The 22,803-nt window shown below is 40.6% G+C and overlaps 4 protein-coding genes across 13 annotated transcripts; 1 reads left to right on the top strand and 3 right to left on the bottom strand.

The window, feature by feature from the left end:
- The first annotated feature begins 140 nt into the window (after positions 1–140).
- Positions 141–5,569, top strand: fam151b (family with sequence similarity 151 member B). 4 transcript variants are annotated; one of them, XM_026939782.3, is made up of 6 exons: positions 141–330; positions 570–704; positions 1,517–1,676; positions 3,283–3,494; positions 3,827–3,962; positions 4,990–5,569. In XM_026939782.3, the coding sequence occupies exons 1-6, from the start codon at positions 216–218 to the stop codon at positions 5,147–5,149; spliced, it is 918 nt and encodes a 305-aa protein (XP_026795583.2). In that variant the 5' UTR covers positions 141–215; the 3' UTR covers positions 5,150–5,569. The 4 variants fall into 4 exon arrangements, with proteins under 4 accessions (XP_026795583.2, XP_026795582.2, XP_034155181.2 ...); XM_026939781.3 differs by having other exon boundaries at positions 558–704; XM_034299290.2 differs by having other exon boundaries at positions 558–704; positions 3,827–3,984.
- On the bottom strand, positions 5,422–17,337 carry ankrd34bb (ankyrin repeat domain 34Bb). Of its 7 annotated transcripts, none has more exons than XM_034299251.2 (8): positions 17,090–17,337; positions 16,355–16,404; positions 16,115–16,220; positions 15,865–15,991; positions 13,508–13,623; positions 11,779–11,823; positions 9,629–9,688; positions 5,422–7,138 (listed from the first exon to the last, which is right to left on the bottom strand). In XM_034299251.2, the coding sequence occupies exons 1-8, from the start codon at positions 17,179–17,181 to the stop codon at positions 5,635–5,637; spliced, it is 2,100 nt and encodes a 699-aa protein (XP_034155142.2). In that variant the 5' UTR covers positions 17,182–17,337; the 3' UTR covers positions 5,422–5,634. The 7 variants fall into 7 exon arrangements, with proteins under 7 accessions (XP_034155142.2, XP_053085172.1, XP_026795577.3 ...); XM_026939780.3 differs by having other exon boundaries at positions 7,082–7,846; positions 17,090–17,334; XM_034299253.2 differs by lacking the exon at positions 5,422–7,138 and adding an exon at positions 7,797–9,129 and having other exon boundaries at positions 17,090–17,334.
- A 1,023-nt stretch (positions 17,338–18,360) lies between these two features.
- LOC128317321 (uncharacterized) lies at positions 18,361–19,634 on the bottom strand. The gene is made up of 2 exons (XM_053229081.1): positions 19,558–19,634; positions 18,361–18,876 (listed from the first exon to the last, which is right to left on the bottom strand). The coding sequence occupies exon 2, from the start codon at positions 18,866–18,868 to the stop codon at positions 18,461–18,463; it is 408 nt and encodes a 135-aa protein (XP_053085056.1). The 5' UTR covers positions 18,869–18,876; positions 19,558–19,634; the 3' UTR covers positions 18,361–18,460.
- A 1,513-nt stretch (positions 19,635–21,147) lies between these two features.
- Positions 21,148–21,804, bottom strand: LOC113542379 (uncharacterized). The gene has a single exon (XM_034299306.2). The coding sequence runs from the start codon at positions 21,629–21,631 to the stop codon at positions 21,230–21,232; it is 402 nt and encodes a 133-aa protein (XP_034155197.2). The 5' UTR covers positions 21,632–21,804; the 3' UTR covers positions 21,148–21,229.
- Positions 21,805–22,803: the final 999 nt, after the last annotated feature.

Here is a 22,803-nt window from a genome sequence, read left to right as displayed (position 1 = left end):
ATATGTTTTTTTTTTTTTTTTTTTAAAGTTTAAAAGAGAACGCCAGTGGTGGGAATCATTCAAAAGAAATAAAGAAAGAACCCAAAGCGTTTACAATTATTGTACTTAATTTCCCAGTATGCAACAAACCGGAAGTGTGCGCGCTTAATTCTGTCCGTGTGGAAATGTGGAGCAAATGTTTTGCTCGTGTTTAGTCCTGTGTTTTGCTAAAGCCTATGGGATTAAAGAAACTCGGTTTGCGGCGTTATTGTGTCTTAGCCCTGGTTGTAGTTGCAGTTGTGACATGGATCAGCTGTTTTATGAACTCTGAAGCGCCATCCAGTGCCACAAGTTAGTTTATTTATCTAACTAAAACTTGTTTTCCGGGATCTCAGAAACTGCTTTGTTGTGAAATTTACTTTTGCAGTACAAAGCGTCTGTATTTAATTGTTGATGTAATGAGGACAGAGTCAGTACACATAGCCTCTTTACTAAACAGGGGTTGTTTTTGTTAGACCGGTACTGAGTGCACTGTTTTCCTTGTCGCATACTGAGTTTTGCTGTAAACAAACCAACAGCAACTTTTTCAGCAGCTGCGGGATCAATGCCTGACCAAACTCTGGACTACTTCCTCAAGAAAGGCACTTTAAAGGACCACAATGCAGCAGATATCCAGTGGTATCATGCAGCCAACAGCAAGGACAAGATCACTGAAGCACTCCAAGGTCAGAGTGTAAATCATACACATCAAAACAACTTATTTATTAAAATGTTCTCACTCAGGGCTGTAGATCTGATCTGAATATCAGAGTACATAATAATAGGTTAGAACTTATTTCTTGTAGAAAGAAATATAATTTCTTCGATCTTGGGTCACAGCACCACAAACTAATTACATATTCTCAAAACCGTTAAACCAACTACGTTTTCAGAAAATATTATAATTTCAAGTGCAGGACAGTCACTAGTGTGGATAAGTAGAATCTAGATTTGTTGCTCAAAGGGGTCTAAAACGTCACCAAATCTAGTTACAAAGACTGCTCAAAAAGTTACAGCTGTGATCTGAGCTGGAGAGCTGTATTGAGGGCAGGAAAGTTGCTAATATCTGCTCAAAAAGCCACGAGATTTGCCGCTAGGCTCTTTTCTTAAATAATGTCTCTAAAGGGTTCTTAGAAGTCTCCAAAATCTGGTGACAAAGTCTCTACTCTGGGAACACTGAGATAAAACAATAGTTATAATGGTCTCACTCAGGGCTGTGGCTTTATATTATATTCTTTTTGAATAGATGACTAATCCAGTCATCAATATCACTGAATAGATCCCATTCTTGATTTAAAAAAAGGCATAATTTGCTCATAAATTACCGATCCTTCGAACTTCATATATTTATTCTTAACTAGCTTTGATTTGGCAACATGGGGAGTGTAAATCAAGGGAATTTGAACAAACCAACTGCTGCGGAAAAACTGAAGGAAAGTGAAATGACATTGTTGGATTAGGACCTGAATTGTGCTCTTTCTTATCATTTGTATGTTAGATAGCACACAGATGATTGAAGCCGATGTACTTCTACGGGGTCGTGACCCAAAGGAACCCATAATGGCACATCCACCAGATAATGACAGTGACATCACACTGCGAGACTGGCTGAAAATGGTGGCGAACTCAGACAAAGGCATCAAACTGGACTTTAAAAGGTTGGATAATACTGCTGTAAATACAGTTGGTTGCAACCTTTTATGTCTCCTGTTGGTATTTTAATGTGAAAAGGAAATTTTATCTTTATTTTAGACTAGTGATGGGAATTAGGGCTCCTTTCATTGAGTCAGATAATTTGGCTCAGCTCACCAATGAGTCAACTCTTTTGGCTCCCAAACAGCTCATTGCCATTTATTTCTAACCCGGACAACAAAGTTTGTGATTTTTTTTGACCTCTGACTACAGCTGGTTTTACTCTGTGTGATTTCAGCAGTCTTTTAAGATTATTCTCATACGTCATGCTGTATGAGAATGTAGGATAATGTTCAGACTATAGGATGAAGATCCTCTAACGATAGACCTGTGTTTGATGACGTTCTGTTAAAGTCATCAATCAGCATGAACAGGAAATAAGATTTTTTTCTCTCCATTTGTTTGTTTAAGTTACAGTTTGCCATCACCAATACAGTATCGGTAGCTGTCCTGTGCGTTATCCTATGCCGTCCTCCTATTGGCAGCTTTTAGATGAACATCCTAGCTTTTCTTTTACATTGTGCGATTTGTGTGCGACAGAAAAATCAGTACACTACATTACATTAACAGATGGAAAAACAACCTGGTTGAGTTGGCTCTCAAAGTTCACATAAAAGATCTGACTCAAAGAAAGTGAAGTGACCTGTGGCCAAGTATGGTGACTCGTACTCAGAATTTGTGCTCTGCATTTAACCCATCCAAGTGCACACACACAGTAGTGAACACACACCCGGAGCAGTGGGCAGCCTTTTTTGCTGCAGCACCCGGGGAGCAGTTGGGGGTTCGGTGCCTTGCTCAAAGGTCTCACCTCAGTCGTGGTATTGAGGGTGGAAGAGAGCGCTGGTCATTTACTCTCCCCACCTACAATCCCTGCCGGACCTGAGACTCGAACCCATGACCTTCGGCCATGACTGCCCCCAAGAACCAACTCGTTCAAGAATGACACATCACTGTTTTAGTTTCCCTCAAAAATACAATTCTAAGGTGTATCCTGCATCACTTTTTTTTGTTGCCAGACCTCAGTCTGATCTGAAAAATTACAGGTTCATAATTTACTTGCTCAAAGGTGCCTGAAGAAATTTCTGAAATTGTAGCTTGCGACGGACACTGATGGAAAACGCTGTCAAAATCTCAATTTAGACATATTCAATCTGTTACTTTCTCAGACTGGTATCTAAACCACAGCAGCTTAATAAAAATAAAATCTAAACCATTGTCAATCAGTGTTAGAATTGTGGATTTAAATGCTAGTTACATGGCAGTGCTTTGATACAAAAGCCACTCATACTGCTGAATACAGACGAGCTGAAACACTTTCAGTGAGAATTTACTTGGTTTATAATTAATCATGCAAGATTTATTTTTTCCAGTACTTTTAAAAACAAAATGAACACTGTTTTTATTATTTCTCCTATTTATTATATGAAACTTTTCTTCACTGTGTAAATAAGTAAATTCTGGTGTGGTTCACAAGTATAGATCGGTCTTGATTCAACACTGTGAGTCCAACTGGTGCTGGACTCAGACCCTTCAGAGCTTGATTATCCATCCCAGTTTCTTTGTTCTCTGTAGCCTAGAAGCAGTGGTGGAGTCGATGGCACTTCTGGACAAGGTTCGAGATCAGCTGAAGGGGCCTGTGTGGATCAATGCAGACATCCTGCCAGGGCCTGGAGGCACAGCCACACCTTTAGATGCCCAGGCCTTTTTACAAGCAGTGGCTATGAAGGGAGACGTGCTTTCTTTGGGCTGGACCACTGGATGGTCTCCGAATACAGACAACCCAGGTAAAACATGCCTTTTTTTCTGGGTGGCAGTTCTTCTTGCATAGACATCAATATGCATTGACTTGGTGCATATCATATATAAAATCTACAATTATGATGTAAAAATATTGTGTTTGAAGATCTATTGGATGAAATCTTCCTTTTAATATTAGTTGGAAAGTGACCCATTTAACTTAGTGTGGTGTTCCCATATCCTGTTTTCTGATTAATACCATAATTAGAGGAGGAATCTTGGGGTGGCCAAAGGAGTTCTTGATTGACTTCATTTTTAATACCACTTTATGTTGCACTTGACCATGATCCTGTTTTTTATATCCTATATGGGGTCTAAGGTTACAGTTGGGAGATGGTTCAGCAGATGGAGGCAGTGTGCAAGAACCTGACGCAGCCTGTGACAGTCCCAGTGCGAGCAGCTCTTTTGCCCCAGTCCTTCGTTCAATTCCAGTGGCTCTTGCAGCAGTCGAACAGGTGGAACTTTTCATTTCAACATGTCAGTCTCTGCAGCACATCAGTATTCAGCATACCAAAGACAATTAAGGCTGTTTTGCACCCTGTTTGCTTCTTAAGTGCTTGCTAGCACTGAACTATTGATTGCCTGCTTGATTGGATTCGTGTTGTGTAACAAAAACAGTTCATCAGAATGCCCTTGCCACACGATTGGTGTAATTTGGTGCCTGCCCCCCAGGTATACTTGTTTGTCACCAGAATAGAAGCACTCAACTGAGCTGAAAGGTGCATTGAAAGACTGGGGAGGGGGATCTCTTAGAGAGGGAGGCTTGTTCTTATCTCCCTTTTCTAGGTCTAGTGCACTTCAGAGGGCTGGTTTCTCTCCTTGAGTTGTGCTCTAACAGTGACTGCGCAACCTAATGCCATCCTTCACTGCAGCAGCACATGAACTATTTGTCAGCTCAATTGTCAGCTTACTTTATTAGCAAGTGGACACACTGATGTGTTTATCAAAGTCTTGTCAGGGGGATTTTCTTGTTAGCAAGTCTGGCACCTCTGAATGTCTGTACATAAATTTTGCCAACTTTTGAACGGTAAGGAAAATGCGGACTCATTTCCTCTCAACACTTTTACACGTCTTGTAGAAACCAGACTCTGAAACACCAAAGGATGACCCCTAAGATGAATGTGCCCTCAAAATAATGAGAGAAGAATAAAATCTGGACTTCAATCTTTTGGCAAATTTATAATGAAACCTTCTGGGTGCTCAGAATTTGATTAATTTGGTACCAAATCAAGAACACCTTGACTGTTGGGGCATTGTGTGGTTGTTTTAGTCTGCAACTGACTAAGGAGGCAAACGCGCTATGGTTTGAAATTAAATAAAAGACGTGGTTGCCTTAGTTACAGTACTTATCCATATCCAGTATTCTAACAATGATGTTTCGATGCCTCTGACCCCAGTATGCACTCCACTGGGTTTGAGGTACTAATTTATGCTTCATCTTGCTAAAACATTTTCCACTTGTTGTCCAACTCTCTCTTTCAGATACACTCTGACCATATGGACAGGCCAGAGTGATGTGCTGAATGTGGAGGATCTGTTACCCTACAGGCAAAACTTCAGCAAGTCCAGAATCTACTACGATCTCTTAGAGAATCAGATTTCAAAGTTTAAAAGCTTACCTGGGTACACCATATCACAATAAGAACAGAGCTAGGAGTTACTCTCCATTAAATTGGGTACAGGAAGTGAGGAATATGTGTTGGAGACAAAATCATGCCTCTGTGCTATGATGATGTGTCTACAAAAAGTGGCTATAGTATAGACACTATTACATAGACCATGTATTGTCAATAGATTAATGCAAGTCACAGGATGTTGATTTTTAACTTTGAATGCAACATACAATGATGCACCATACAGTGACCTACAAGACATACTTGAGCTGTAAAGTGTAGTAAACAGTAACTCAGTATATACATTTTATTAGCTGTTTTTATTTTCAGTGTCAGAGAGTTTCTTTAATTTTTGGCTGCTCTTTTCCTCCTTTATGATGTTTAACAGTGAACACAGAACAAATACTTTGTCCAGTATCTGATTAATCAGAATAAATATTCACACACTATTTCCTTCATGTGAGCATTGACTTGATATCTGATACAACACTGTGCAAAGGTACATTAGTGCACTTTATTGTCCAAAAATCTCCCCAAAGTTGGCCAGGCGCTTAATCTGCTCCGTTTGCATGGAGTGTCTTCTCAGAAGAGTCTTTTTGGTCTTCTGGTCTCGGGGAAGGCTAGGAGCACAGGGCACAAAATGCCTTTGACCAGGAGCGACAGGTATGGTTACAGTTCCAGCTGCAGTGGCAGGACCAGGTTTGGTTCCCCGATCAACGCAAGTGCTGGTGATGTTAACTTTGATATCTGGAATGGGCGCGTGTGGGTTTAGTGGTGGCAGGTAGCCTGGCCGAGTCTGTGCGATATGATCCAGCAGAAGAGCCCCAGATCCTCTGCGCTCCATCATCGCTGGGCTTCTCCTTTGGACTATGCTTTCCAGAGACTCCCTTGAGCCAGACAGGGTGGAAGATCGGCTGTAAACTAGCTTACGCTTTTCTGTTCCCCCTCCTCCCACTGTGCCGGCTTTGCCAAGCTCATCTGAGTGCTGACTCCCAAACTGAGGTAGTTGGGAGTCTGAGCTGTAGTGGTCCATCCCAATGTTGCGGCGGCGCACGACATCCTGGAGGCTGGACACAGCCAGGTTGGGAAGGCAGTCTGGGTCTTTATCCATAGGAATGGTCTCGCCGCCTGAGGCTTCTTTAAGGAGGTTCTGGTGTGAAGCTGAATGTGGCAGAGAAACACCATCATAGGACATTTTCCTGCTTAGCCACTTCACCTCTTTCTTTTGTTCTTTCTCTGCTTCTGTTGCTTTGTCCAAGGCTCTGAGCAGACCAGTGGCATCCATGCTTTGATGACGAGCAACTGGTGGTGCTCTGTGAGACAAACGACGATGGCTGTTAAAGCCAAAAGAGAGCTCTTCTTCTGGGGTGATATCGAGGAGCTCCTCTGTGAAGGATGAGGCCTTGCTTTGCTGCAGTAACAGGGATGGTGGGATCTTTAGCCATGGCTCTGAGTGTAGCCTTTGAAGGTGAAGAAGTTTGGCTACGCCGGCTGCTCGCAATGGACTTGGGTCCCTTGTAGGTGACCCTGCCCTTGAATTAGCAGTGGTTGCAGAGGCAGAACCCATTGCTTGGTTTTCTGCCAGGTGTAAAAGGGCATTTTGTGACTGACTTGAATGTGAGGAGACATGAGAAGGAGAGAGTTTAATTTCAGAAGGTGACATGCAGACGGTAGTAACACAATGCAACCGATCCTCCAAATCTGGCGGTGGAGGGACATTCAGATACTGTTTGGTCATTTGTCTGCCAGAGGGGAGTTTATCTGTGGTAATAATAATGACCTCCTTGCCTTTGGCCTTACAGGCATCTAGTAACACTCGCAGCGCTTCCTTGTCGCCAGCATTAACAGCATACACTAGTGCAGAGGAACCAGAGTGGTCCTCTAAACTCAAGTCAGCTCCACTGGACAGCAGCTGAGACAAGACCTCCTGCCCAGCTCGCTCCACACAGGCATGCATGAGAGCAGTCTTACCAGATTTGTCCTGGATATTTGGGTCGGCACCATTCTCCAGCAGATACCTGTGGAAACGTCGGAATTACAATTTGATTACGGCAAGTCCTAAATGCCAAAGAATTAATTTTCAATATCTAGTCTTTGAGTAAGCTACCCGACTCATTGGACAGTTATTAAACCCTGCTGTAAAGTACATCTAACCTGGTATTAAGCTGACAACTGAATGCTGGGACAACTGGGATATCACCAAACCATGCTGTAGGTAGGATAGTAGTTAGGTAGCTTCCTCAGTTGTTACGAGACTCAAACACGCTATTTATTTGGCCTTTCAATATAGGCCTTCAATCAGCAATGATGCAACCCTAATATATGTATATATTAGTATGGCCCCAGTAATGTTGAACTCTGGGTCTGATGGTGGTCAGTTCGGTGGTCTTTGCAAATGACAAATCATGTCATACAGTCAGAGACTTGAGCAGTGTATACCTGACTATCTTGTGTTTGGGCACACTCTGAGCATCAGTATGATGAGTCTTGCAGGCAATCATCAGTGGTGTCTCTCCACGCTCATTGCTCTCATTAATATAAGCCCCACCTTCCAGGAGCAGACGTGTCAGCCGCAAACGGCAAAGATAAACAGCCTTTAGAAGGGAGTTGCCGTCGGTCCACACCTCTGTGGAATCCTCCATCACTTCTTGCTGTTTCAGACAGGCAGATGGCTCTATCATTTAAGGACTCATGGACAAGTTGGAGGGTGCCTGAGCTTTGGAGAGCTGCCAGTGAAAGACAGTTCAGATAGTCAGGCATGTACTAATATTTATGACGTATGATAGTATGTACATGACTATTATGCTATTAAACCATGTAAAATAGATTACAGTTTTCATTTATTGTTAGATACGTCATTGTTCTGTATTGTCATTTTCCTTAAATCAGCATGCTAGCTGTTTCTCCATAGCTTGCTCCTCCTAAATGAGTACTAATTACAAACATGTTTCAATAACTGTGGTGCCACATCAAAATAGTATGTCATAATAAAGACGCAAGCTCTCTCAGTTATCTAACCCCTTTGCAAGTCTGTAAATTACGCCACTGACCCAAGGTTGCCATTTTTTTCTCCTCAATGTGAGAACTGAAATCAGGATGTGAAAAAGTTCTGCCTTGAAAAACACAGAAGGAATGAAAAATCGGTGGGCAGAATGCAAGTAAGGCCCTGATCTATCCTGCACCATTTTAGATTGTGCCAGGCATGATCAGACTGCATTTGCTACGAGCAAAAGGGGGGAAGAAACCATGCTGAGTTGTACAAAAGATTAAACTTCTCCTTTGGTTCACTGATGGAGTCTATTGTGTTTATGACTTTGTCCTCAAATCTAAAAGTGCTAAATCTAAAACTCCAAAGTCTGTCACATTTCATTTTGCATAAAATGAGAAATGCATTTTTGCTGACGAGGCAGAACGTACAAGCTTTTAAAAGTAAGCTCAACAGGATTCTCAGCACACAGTATGTACAGACAGATAAGTAGTTTTTTCTTTTTAAAAAGAGGCACAGACACTAAACTGCTTTGAGGTAAATGGCTAGACATTTTGCTGAAGCTTGATATTTAGGAGCATGAGATATTTAATTAGTTAACTGGATTTTATAACCAAATCAGCAATTTCAGCTGAGCGAAATTTCAGCTGTACTTATACTATATGATGGTTTACTCAGTGTTTTCATTTGTGTGAATAGCCTTGATACATCTATCTAAGTCTTGTACATTTAATCACAGATTATTTTGGACCTTATATGGAAACTAATTACACCATGACCAAATTTATCAGCATGGTGTATATGAAATAAAAATATGCAGGCAGTAAATGGCATGTGCAACCCTCTTGATTGGAGTACACACACTCCACTGGTAGGACACCTAAGCTCTGGCTCCTAATGCTGTGCACCCCTGGGATGGCATTTATAGCCCCGGCGTGCTTTGTGCGCTCTTCTCTGGGCCTTCAATCGGTCTCCCGAACAGAGAGAATCCTTAATGACTCCTCTCTCTCTGTCTGCCAGGCGCTGAAGAGCGCGGAACAAACAAGCATCACTAGGCAGATCAGGGCTTGAGATTGAAACACAAGTGGAACACCAAACAGGCCACTTGACGCACATGTGCAGAGTGGTGATTCATGCTAGATATCGCAATAGGCTACATAGAGCAGCCTGTAATTCTTTTGTGGCTATTAGTCAGGGCTTTATAAATTACAATGTGCAAAGGTCAGTTCTATGTATATAAAGCTACTTTAATGCTTTTAAATCTGACCAGAACTGGATTGGATTTGATATCTGGAATGGGTGCATATTCCACTTCAAATGAAACTATAAGACAGTATATTTTTACTTTCTCTATTTGTATCTGCAAACACCTTCATATTTTGCACTAATACACTAGTTTAACAGCAGCTAAACTTAGTCATTACAGATTCAATATCTAATTAGCTAAATAGTGCAAGTTTCCCTGCACATAGGAGAAATAAACTGTGATATATAAGATATCCATACTCTTCACTGAGCTTACCTCTCGTTTCCTGCAGATCTTCTCAGTCCTCGAACAGGTTTGGTTGAAGGGGGTCTCTCACTATAGCGAAAAGGCCGAGTGTTATCCAATACACCAGATAAAAAGAACTGAAGAGTCAACAAGTGGTGGACAAATGAGCCCGAGAGTGTATGAATGTGTGCGCGAGAGAAAGGGAGCGTGAACGAGGGAGCAAGAGAGAGAACAGGTGTGTGAGCTCTCAGGTCTGTATGCAGGCAGTACCTTACAGTAGAGCGTGTGCATGAGAGAGAGAGACAGGAACAACGCAGTGACGGTGGCTTTCGCATATCGAGCGTCAACGCAGGATCGTGTTATTATTCTGACGTGAATGAAGTGGCTGAGCTTGGAGGTATTCCGCCCCCACAACCAACACAGTTCCACTGTCACTGCATCCCTGCATCCCTGACCTAAAGGCCACAGCAGTGTGCTGGCATCACCATGACGCTGTTTTTTTCTTTCCTCCCATGATGTGGTGATGCTAGCACGGTGGCATTGACTGTGCTGACGACTAAAAGCAGTTGGTGTACTTTGTCCAGAACAGAAGCAAACAATTAAAGATGGGGTGAAAAAAGGGAGAAAAATATCAATAGTATTGTTTGCATCACTATTAAGAATTTCACATTGACAAAAATCTTCTCTTTACTGAGAATCCAGTACAACATCCACTATCATTCTACTGTCTCAGTTCATCTCCACAGTGAACACACAAAAATGACGGCACAGAAAGTTTCCCTTCGATTATAGTTAATTAATGTTAACTATATACTTGTTTCACATTAGTTAAAGTCTAACATACATTGATTTTATTTCACATTAATGAAGGGGCAGGGCTTCCAGTGGTGTTTTTATGTCTGTTTTGTTCATTTCAAAACTCAAAGAATGTAAAACATTACGAGGCATGAATAATTTTGTAAGCACCAAAGAATTAAAAATAAAAGGGAGACCAAATCCCTTAAGTTAAAAAAAATAAAAAACAACAACAAAAAAAAACTCATATAAAATTAAACACATTCTGATTAATTTTCATTCTGATTAACACACTAATCTTGGCTATTTGTCTGAGGAAAATATCAGGATGTTTAGTCATTTCCTGCTTTGTTTTATTTATTTAATTTTTCATTGACTCCATATGAAAGTATGAATGTAGTTGATGAGCAACATACCAGAAAAAAAAAATCCCCATCTAAATTTCACTGCACTTCATTTATGTCTCTGTGGGTCCGTGTCCCTTTTAGAGCTTTATATTCATAGCTGATAAACAAAACAAGAGAATGTGCTGGTACAATATAATGCACACTATATTTAACACCATCTCACACTGGGTATATATTTCTGCAACTGATGTTACTGCTGGTAGCAAAAGAAGGAACCTGGCTTATCTAATGATTCCGTCTGAAATTAAGTCTAAGTGTCTTGTAAGGAGCGAGGAAGGGGAGACGGAGGGTGGTGGCTTCGGGGGGTAACTGGGCTGCCGATCAGACTAATTTCCAGCTTAGTGTTAGCCTCCTGCTGGGACCTGAAACCAATCAGCCTCAAAGGTTAGAGAGGATTGCAGCCTTTGGTTTTTGTTAAACAGGGCTGTTTAAAGGGCTGGGGCATTAATGCAGGGAGAAAATGTGTGTGTATTTGTGTGTGTGATCCATAAAGGTTTTTATTCAACCTAAGCATATGAGAACTTTTGTCAATAATTAGCTCTCGAGACGAAAGACAGAATGCATATTTATGAGAGGAGCGAGGACGGGCCATGTGGGTTGAGCTAAACAACAGCCATTTCTCTCTCACACACACACACACACACACACACACACACACACACACACACACACACAAAATGGAGATGAGCTCTGAGTGCAGGGACACAACAAGGCAAGGATGAAATGCAGAGATGAAGGGGCTTTAACTGGTTCAAACTAGTACCTATTAACAGCTGGAACAACATTTAAATCTTTTGATTTTAGGTTTCAGAGAATTACCAAGATGTGATTTGGGATTTGACGTTACTTGGCTACAGAAATAGTGCCTATGAGCAAATGCTGTCATGTCACACACAGATCTCAGTAATAAGCAGGTGTGTAAGGTCTTTCAGCACCACTCATCACTGTTCCACACTCTCATACACTTCAAATACATACTGCAGCCCGTTTTCCTCCTGCAACCCTGCCGGCACTCCGGGGAACCTGCGTGAAGAAGCGGCAAGAGAAACAAGAAACACGTGAAACTCTGGGTTCTTACGGGTAGAAGAAAAAGCAATCATGACCAATGAAAAGCTTCTTGTATTCTGCCTCACTTCTAAGACACTTTGGATAAAAGTGGCTGCCATGAAGTTCAGGGCTTAGAGATAGTTTACACAGGATTATATCACCGTGCTGTTCCGACTGGTCAGAAGGAGAAGTTGTTGATTAATTTTCTATAACAGCAGCTCTGACAGTAGTGCAGCTGCAAATCACAGCTTAATGCTAATGTTCTTGTTTCTATAGTAACAGCTCATTCAAAGGGACTTGTATGGTGGATGCAGCATGCGCATTATAAACGCGTGCGGAAACGTTGCTTTGGTGAAGTTTTCTGTGAGGAGATGTTTATTTAGCTTTTATGGAAGGAGTCTCCAGTGTCAGCACTTTGTAACAGTCAGAGGTAAAGCTGTAACTGACAGTTACACAGGAAAGCGAACTTTAACGTAACAGTAACGTAACAAGCTGCGTTCTTGTCGTGTTAACTTCAAGAGAAAGGGGGGAAAAAAGGAGCTGGTGAGGGAACAACCGTTTATGGCAGTGGTTTAATGGGGTTTTTGTGAATAGAGGGCAATCTTGAAGAAATGAAGTGGGTGATTTAATGAATGATTGTAGACCTGTGTGCTCTATTTTTACCCTGTGTATGTTATAGTGAGGTGTAAAGCCAAGCTGAGGGACACAGGGCCTTGGAGCAAAGCGATCTCACCTGACAGTGTTCTTCTGAGCTTGTATGAGTGTGCAGGAGTGTGAAAGACTTTTGCATTTTGTTTGAGTTAACTGCTGTGCTGAGAAGCTGAATGAGGAAGAACCCCAAAAATAAAAATACAGTAATAACAATTCCACAAGATCCTAGTGGGGAAAGTGAATTCTTTAGAGAAACTGATGATCTGCAGCTGGCTGATGTGATTCAGTTTGAGCTAAGTATCTACAAATCTAGCAGTGCAACTAAACTGCTTATACGAACACCTGCGCGCACGTGCACACACACACACACACACACACACAGGGTGCACATCTGTTCAATGAGATAATAATAATCATAATGGCATGTCATCCTCCCAGTGTTCCTCTGAGTGCCACTCCAAACGGGCGTCTGAGTGGAAGAACTTGACGTTAATGCCTCAGGCCACTTTCATGTTACGTAAGAGCCTTTTAGGGCTTTTCTAGAGCCTCTGTCGACTGTTTCGGACTAACTTTGGTGTGCTGAACACAAACGACACGCGTGTGTGCGAGCCAACAAATCCATTTGCACCATTGTAATGGAAAAACAGTGTTGTGGAGCACATCAAGCCAGTGTGGCCATCACGCTATGGAAGGTCCCAGAGAACCAGATCAAGCTTTAGGTTTTGGAGAGGAGAAGCACAAATTGAGACCTTTTGTGCGATTTCAAATAAAACCTGAAAATAATAGATTCCAAAGACATGACGTTCTCCTCTTTGGTTATTAAGCACTATTAAACTAGCTTTTGGGACGTCTCCTGCTGTCCCGATGATGTACAGAGTGACAATTCTGACATATTTTTAATCCTTTGGCTCTGATATGTTGCATCACAGCGAATCAGAAAGATGCAACTTCCTCTGACAGATAAAAATAAATAAATGATACTAGAAAAATTGACTAATGTTTCACTCACTCAGGAAGGAGCCTGAACTTGTCTAGATCGATGTTAGGAATGAACGTGTCGCAATCAAACTGCTTCAGGATCCTCGTTACAAACAGACGCCGGCGTTCCGAGCTCTCCATTGCCTCCTGCCAGAAACGAGACATTTCACAAATATGAGAAACTCTCAAGAAGTGTTCACAAATATCAACAGGCCCCTTATTCTCCCTCTGAATACAATGTACATAAACTTATTGTTATTAATGCTGTTGTTGGAAATAGCGCTGGGCAATATGACAGTATAATGTCAATACTGTGATAAAGTGTGTCACAATAAACAATCGTAAATGTCATTTCATAACATTTAGTTTTTTAGTTATGTAAAACGTAGTTGTTTTTTTAAAATAACAATTACAATTTCTGATTGTAAGCAGCTGATTTTTATTTTATTTACAATTTTAAAGATACAGTACAACGTTGTATTTTCTCTCCTTTACACTGTGAAATAATCATATGTTTAAAGAAACAGATCACATCTAAGATGTACCTTTATTGATCCCCTGTACAGGAAATTCAAGAAATCTGGTAGTTTCTTAGAATCTATGTTTAACATACAGTGAATTAAGTACATTATGTATCATAGAAATGTCTGAGTATTGTGAGATGATATTTTAGTCATCTTCCCCCCCCACTCACTGTGAATATCATTCATAACTAAACAAAGGATGTTGATGTTCCTCAGGAGCAGCAGTGAATACCGTCAGCTCAAAAACATTCTACAAGAAGCGTCTCGGAGATAAAGAGAGGCCGAGGGAGGAGAAAGAGAAACGTGAAACAGTACCATGGAGAAAGAAGGAGGCTTTTGTAAAAAGCGTCCTTGAGCATCACTGTTGCCATGCCAACCAAATGGAGACTGCAAGAAACATGTGGCACGGTGTGTGTGTGTGTGTGTGTTTTTACAGTTAGAAACTTAAGTGCCATACAATATACTGAAAACCACCGACACTGGAGACGGAAACTTTTTATTTTCCCCCTTAGCTCATCTCAAGTGTCTTTATGAAATAAAATTAGTTAGAATTACTTTCAGTCTGCGGTTAATCTTAAGCGCTGTTCACACACCCGACATAAAATATCTTATAGGCTATTAAAAGAGAGTTTAGAAAGTAGAATTACTTAAAACGTAATTAAGTAGTGTTCAAAATAAGCACAACTAACCATTTAAAGATTGTGGTTTGGGACACAGCCACACAGGAGTGATGTTTATACGACCTACACAGTGACTAGGATGTTATTTGGGACGCGTCCACAGTGAGCAGATGGTTTGTGATGGTGTTTGTTATATCTTCTGTAATAAATAAAGGGTGTGGTTTGGGACATGTCCACAGTAATCACATATCGGGGAGGTGTTTTCAGTGATGTTAATGTGATCTATATAGTGAAGAGGGTGTGGTTTTGGACACAAACATGGGAGACTGATGATAAAGAGACGTTTGTGATGGTGTACATCCACTGTAATGAAAAGTGTGTGTGGTGTGAGACACGTCCACAGTGGACTAATGAGTTGTTTGTGACTGCGACTACACCTACTGTAGCGATTAGGGTGTGTTAAATGGGACGTGTCTCCATCAGTTTTCATCAGTGCTCATGTTTGTGATCTATTTAGTGACCAGGAAGTGGTCTGAGACCTCTGCAGTGATCAGATGTTTATAACAGTTTACACATCAGTAGTGAGAAGTGTGTTCAGTTTGGGACACATCCAAGGTGAACTGACGATGGAGAGAGTTTTGTGATGTTTATTTGACCTACACAGTGCCTAGGATGTGGTTTGTGACACGTCCACAGTGGACTAATGGAGAGATGTCTGTGGTGTTCATGTGACCCACTCAGTGACCAGGGTGTGGTTTGGGACACGTCCACTGTGGTCAGATGTTTGTGATAATTATCTGCTGTAGTCAATAGGGTGTGTAATTTGAGAAACATCTACAGTGGACCTCTGCATCTTTCATGGTAAACAGGGTGTGTGGTTTAAGACACGTCCACAGAATACTGATATCATTTTTGTGATGATGTACATCTTCTGTAGTGCAAAGTGCGTGTGGTTTAAGACACATCTACAGTGGAATGATGAATGTGATGCTTACATGGCCTATATAGTGCACTGTACAGTGGACTGATGATGGAGAGATGCTTTTATCAATGCTCATGTGGCCTACATAGTGACCAGGGTGTGGTTTGGGACACGTCCACAATGGAATTGGTGAGGCGTTGGTCTTCTGTAATCTTCTGTAGGGAATCGGTGTGTGGTTTGGGACACGCCCACTGATGATATATGTGAGAAAAAATGAATAGCTGACGGTATGTGTGTTGTGTGGTGTGTGTGTGTGTGAGACCTTGTACAGCGAGCTCCCACCGATGATCCACACTTGATCAGCTTGAGCCTTGAGCTCTGGATTCTCCAGCATTTGAAGCGCTGAGCTAAAGTCAGATGCTAGGTAGTGTGCTCCTTCAGGAGGCGTCCTACATCAAATAAAAACACTGTTAACCAAAAGTCATTGATTTCGGATCAACAGGGAATGATCTCACACAAACTGCAGTTAGCTGCATTTAGTGCTGAACCGAGTGCATTCGAAACGTTCTTACTTGAGTTCTCGGCTCAGGACTATGTTGATTCTGTTCTTGAGAGGCCGGTTCTGTGCCGGTATCGAGAACCAGGTCTTCCTGCCCATGATGACTACGTTCTTTTTACCTGCCACACCATGAACACACACACACACACACACACACACTCTCTGTTTACAGCCAGTGTGTACAGTAATACAGAACAAATGTACATTTGGTAAACTTAAAGATGTGAAGAAGGCGGTTGAGGGTTTGGTTTACCTTCTACAGCAGGAGTCATGGTCATCTTCTGAAAGTGCTTGAACTCATTACTGCAAACACAAAGCAAAAAACTATACAGTTAAATGTTAAGCGGATTAAAAAAAAAACTATACGCTCAGAAAAAGAAAATCATGAGTTCAGTTCCAACACTTTTGCCATTAAAAAAAAGACAAAACAATGCTAAAGCTTAAAAGAAAGATTCTGGATGTTACTCCAAAATGATCATCAAACACACACACACACACACACACACACACACAGCAAGCAAAAACATTAAACACAAGCAGGAATCCTGAGGTAATCCAGTCACAGCACAGTCTCGCGCCGTTGCTAATCTTTAGGCTAATCCTGAAGCTATAAACAACATCATAAAACTTAGCTCTTATAAAACGAAACCGTTTAAAAAACAATTTCAAAAAGGACGTAAACTATAACACAACTTCTGATTTAAAAGTTACAATTAATGTCGAAAAACTGAGAAGTCAGAATAAACATTATTGTTATTATTATTACTGTTTTATATTACACAGAATACACAATGTTAGCTATAGCTAGATAAAGAGAACTGAACCGTTTGCTCCTGCACCTATCTCAGTAACCTGTGGGCCGTATCCCAAATCACGCGCTGCTTCCTACCTAAGCGCACTACGTAGGGAGTGCAACCGCGGCGTTCTATTGCCTATGTAGTTCACTGTGTTTCTAAAACGGAGCCGTTTGGGATGCGGCCAGCTTTACCTCAGTCTTATCGGGTGCCAGGGCAGATTTCCGTTTCTCCCGATGCCCATATCCGGACAAACCGCTACGATACAGTTCAGCACACGACTCATGACTAACGGCTTTTGTTTGTTTGTTTGCTTGTTTGTTTGTTTGTTTGCCAAGGCTACCGGTTCAACAGTTAAACAAACACCTCAGAGTGAACTAAGTAGGTCACGCGGACATGATTTCCCGCCAGAGTTTACACCAAACGGAAATGACGTTGTTATGAACGACCAATAAACTACAACAGGATATAAATAAAGCTCACAGCGCCACCTACAGACAGACTCCTATAATAACACGCGTTAAACATTATGTTCAGTTATTTCACTTTTAAGTACTGTTTCTTTCTAGTATAAAACATAATCATATTCATATTACAAACATTATCTTTAGGCCAGTTTGACAAATAAAGAGTTAAATGACTGGAAAATTGTTGCTATGGTAAAATGGGGGTCGTGTGTTTACAGTAATTTCATTTTAAAAAATCCCTTCTGTATTTTCAAACTTTACAAGTAGGTTTTTTTTTGATAGCTGATATTCCCAACAGTTTTATTTCATTTCCACTCACTTTTTTTTAACCTTGATATTGTTCATATAAAGCTAAAAATGCTTCAGAGACACGTTTGCTGTATTGGCCTTGAGACCAAATCCAAACACAGAGTCGAACAGTTGCAGCTGAAGGATCTGACAGAGCTTCTCCATCAGTGCTGAGACTTGAACCCACAACCTTCTGTGATTTTATGCACTCATCAGGATGTGCTGGTGGAATATGAGCCTGATTTGGGCAAACACAGCCCTTATGATAACATTATCAACTTTAATTCAACACTAACGTGTGTGTGTGTGTGTTTCCGGGTGAGTGATGGATTTTCAAACAAGAAAATTTCCAGTGGTGAGTAATTTAGACTGTCAAGTAATCTTAAGCACATTTTTGCCCATAAAATAATGTGAGTCTGAGTTCACATTGCTGGTATTTATTCTTATTCTTATTCTTATTCTTATTCTTATTCTTATTATTACACAGTGAAGCTGTAAACCTTTTCCCAGACCTACAGGAGTGTGCTTCAGAGTTTTAAATGAATGGAAACTTTACCCTGAGTTTATTTCTCAGCAATGAATCATGCCAGACTGCTCTCTGCTTGACTCAACCCCATTTTAAAGAAGATCAATAGGTGACATTTGTCTCATGTATTTCAGGAAAAGTGTATCATTTGGCAGAAGCATAAAACAAACAGAAGAGAAAAAGAGAAGGTTCTAATACTTTGTTTTATTTACGTGAACATGTTAAACTTCAATTAAAGATACAGTGAGGAACTGCAGAAAACATCAGATCGATGATTCAGGTCTTCAGTTGAACTCGTACGAATAGATCAGGTAGCCTCCTTTGCTCAAAGTGCACTGATAGCTGTAACTGCCACGCTTCACCTGGGTATAACACACTCCCAAAAGGTCATCCTTCTGAATATCCTCGTCCCAAACCTGCAGCTTCAGCTCATTGTTGATTTGAGCCGTATTAGAGGTCAGGGTAGAGCTCCATATGGGGTTAGAGCTACTCTTAATCACAGAGGTTCGGGTCACAAATATGTTTCTGACATACATCTTCACATAGGGGTCAGGAGCATTTCCCAAAGCGTCACCTTTCAGCCCTTTGCCATGCATGCGGTACACCCGCAGGGCAGCATCGCTAGGAAGTGCCAGACACACTAATATGAACACGGTGAGGTACACCAGCCGGGGACTGGAGGAGAACGTCATGGTTTTATCTGTGTGACAAAAAATTAAGCAAAAAAAAAAAAAAAATGGATTCAGTGATTGGGGCACCATTAGTGTCCCACTGAAATTACATTTACAGATATGTATGTAAAAGTAAAAGACATTTTAAATGCACATGTAAATGTATATATTTCTATTAAAATAACTTGAAACATTAATTAAAAAGCACTTAAAAACAGCATTTTGCCCACTAACCACACTTTACCTTGACATATAATCCTTAAAGTTTTTTTTTTTTTTTTTGGATTAATGTGGGAATCCATGCTAGGTTATGAAAATGCACATTTTAGTTCATTTACTCAACACTTTTCTTTACACATACACCTCTATAAAATAATCAGCATAAAGTTGCATCATATGAATTTCTTGAAGAACAAAAGTACATTCTCTCATTATTATTATTTTTATTTTCTTTATGATGTGATATGAATTGATAAAGTCAAAAAATTGAAAGTAAATTATTTATGTAAAAATGGATTTGTTAATCTTATGCTACATTGTTACTTTCAACATTAGCCTTAGTCATTTAAGAGCAAATAAAAAAAAAAAAACATAAAAACATGCTGGTTGCCTGGGATGGGTTAACACATTTTTTTGATAACTAAATAACTATGTATAAGTAAATAACTACAATCCCTTGCTTTGTGTAAGAGCTGTTTAACAGTTCTCACCTGCTTTTGTGAAATATTGTGTACAGCAGCCAAAATGTTCAAACTCTCTCTCTCTCTCTCTCTCTCTCTCTCTCTTTCTCCCCCCAACTTCAACGTCAATTTAAAGGCAATATAATCAGGACATTATCCTTGACATTATCAGCTGCGGATGTTTTTTTTAATGTTTGAGATCTATTTTTAAGGCCTTGACACGTAGCATCAATTTCAGAGCACGTATTTTACCACCTGAGCTTCAGCACGTCAGCATTAAACAGCGATAAGAACTTTAGCACCTGGTGCAGTGAGAAGAAACATATGGGATGGAAATGGCTGACGTTTCACCTATAAACTATTGGGTGCCTTATAGAATTAATCGAAAAGGGAATCATTCATGAGCTGGTCATTTTCTTTCATATGTCATTTAGTTTAAATTCTCACAAGAGACTTTACTGACACTCGAATGACACTACATGTATGAAAAAGGATCCTGCATCCTGGTAGAAGAAAATGGATGACATTGCAGTGCTGAAGGAAGAACAGCCAACAATTTTGAACATTGAGAGAAATTTCAGCAGTCAGTCGACTCCTTTAATGCAAACGTTTCCATGATTCTAGAGTTGTAACTACGTTGTGGAGCAAATCATTATTACAGCAGATGAATGCTGCTGAAACATTTGAATGTTAAAGCCGACCCTGCTTAGCATGTGTTGAATAAATTCTATTATATGACAGCAACACTGAATTCTGGATTCTGATTAGTCAGAAGGTGTTGATTGATTTCCTATAACAGCAGGTCTGACAGTAGTGCAGCTGCACATTACAGGTTTATATTAATGCACTCCTTCTAATATGTTATCGTTTCTATAGTAACAGTTCATTGATGAATTTGTACAGCAGACGCTCCACATAAACAGATTAAAAAACTCAAGTGTCAGTGCTTTGTAACAGTCAGAGGTAAAGCTGTAAGTAAGTTACCTAGACAGAGAAAGCTGTGGTTTCTTGGTAAAAGCTGTGTTTTTTGTCTTATTAACTTCAAGAGAGAAAAGGGGAGAAATAATATGGGCTGGTGAGGAAATTACATTATAGCTCCTATAATGTAAATGATAACAGAAACTAACTTGTCTTGTGATGTCATTCACATGTCATTCTTTAATAAATAAAAAATGTATTTGTTCTCATTTGTATTTGATCTTTTTGCAAGCTACAACTAGTACATGTAAAGCAAAATAAATGGAGTACATTCACTATATTGCCAAAGTTTTGTGGGCATCTGTGTATTAATACTGAGTTAGCTGTTGGTATTGGTGTAAATTAGATTAAATTAATCTTAATTTCACAGGTTCAGATATCTTCAAAAAGCCTTTAAATGTCACACTGCCTTTTAATATCAATAAAACAATTACTTGATGATCCTAGTGGTTCTCTCAGAGGGAACAGACACCAAATGTTTCAAGTTTTCAATCTGAAAAAGTTGTTCTGGATCACATGTGTTAACTGTTGCCAAACATTAAACACATTTGAAAAGTCATTTCACACTTTTCAATCTGAGAGTGAGTTTTATGTAGTTGGTAGCAAAGGGATTGGTGAAGAAACCTCAATGACACAAATGAGTTTTTGTTAATAGCCTGCAATTTTATTGAACACAGTTACATCCATGTGGTCACATGATGAACACAGAATACAGATATCTTTGTTAGACATTATATCTGTAGTAAAACGTGCCTTTCTTCAAGGAGGTACACGTAAGTTCTTTACCAGTTCCACTCGTAGTTGACACTCTATGGGTACAAACACCCAAATAGTCGTCATATTTAATGTCTTTGTCCCACACCTCCATCTTCAGAGTTGCCCCAGTCTTGCAGCTTAAAGAAAACCCTTTGTTCCACGTGGGGTTGTGTGTGCCGGTAATGACCTCAGTTTTGCCGCCGATGAGCCCATCACACCACACCGTCACATATGGGTCGGGACGATTGCCTAACGCATCGCCGGGCAGGCCGACAGCTCGAAGACCCCACAGACGGAGAGCGTTGGTCAGCATCACATGAGATGACAAGACCAGGATGAGAAGGGACATAAGACGAGGAGAGGATGCCATGGTGATGTTTTTGCCTATGAAAAATAATAGCACAAAACAAGAACAGTTGGTATCCGCTGCATATTGTGTACCAGTATTAGAACGTGTTACTCTACTCAGAGTAAAGTGTGTTCTATAAAAATAAAAAAATTAAACTTAAAAGCTAGATATAGGGCTTCGTAGTTCTGTCTGAATGGAAGTATTACCCTGTTTGCAAAAAAACTCAACTGCTGTCTGCTTGGCTCAGCCTCATTTAAAGAGGATCAAATCTATACAGTAACCTTGAGCTTATCAACAGGTGATGTTGTCTCACATATTTCTGCCAAAAGTAGAAATTCATCTGCAGAAACACAAATAAAGTAGGTGGATTGTTGGCAGATTCCCAACTCCCTGGAGGTCATACTTTAGAACATCAGTGTCCCCCTCTTACAACTTCAGCTGGTCCCAGTGAAGTGCTCTATCTGGAGGTTAGAAACATTTTAATTGTGTAAATTCAGTATCAGACAAACATCTTCATGCAGGAAGGAAGCATTTCCCAAAGCATTGCCTACCATCTCTTTAGAGCCAGCAGCAGAGGATCCAGGTTGACCACAGTGAGGTACGCCAGGCGCTGACCTCAACCCAACTGAACACCTTTGGGATGAATTGGAACACTAACTGCACTCCAAGCCTCCTAGCCTGACCTCACTAATGCTCTTGTGGATGCATGGGCAGACATTCCCACTGCAACTTCCCAAAATCTAGTGGAAAGCCTTCCCAGAAGTGTGGGACTAAATCTGGAATGGAATGTTCAGCAAGCACATATGGATGTGATGGTCAGGTGTCCACATACATTTGGCCACAGAGTGTATAACAGTCTGAATTTCTGAAAAGGAAACTATCCACAATCATGTAACCTTTCATTTTATTTCAGCTCCAAGTGTTCAGCTGGATAAGCACCAACTTGTGAACCTTTCTGAAACTGGACATTGTTGCTGTGAATGTTTTCTCCACTCCACTGAGAGAAGCCTTCAAAGCAAATGTCTCCAGTTATGCTTTAACTCACTGTGTCAAAACACCATAAAAGAATACCATACCCCTGGTGAAGCATGGTGGTGGCAGCATCGTGCTTTAGGGCTGCTTTTCTTCAGCCAAAACTGGGGCTTTTATCAAGGTGGAGGGAATCATGAATAGCTGCAAATACCAGTCGATTT

Source organism: Pangasianodon hypophthalmus, chromosome 24 (genome assembly GCF_027358585.1).
Source record: "Pangasianodon hypophthalmus isolate fPanHyp1 chromosome 24, fPanHyp1.pri, whole genome shotgun sequence".
Taxonomy (NCBI): Eukaryota; Metazoa; Chordata; class Actinopteri; order Siluriformes; family Pangasiidae; genus Pangasianodon; species Pangasianodon hypophthalmus.
Note: the sequence above shows the minus strand (reverse complement) of the source record. Positions and strands in the feature narration are given on the sequence as shown.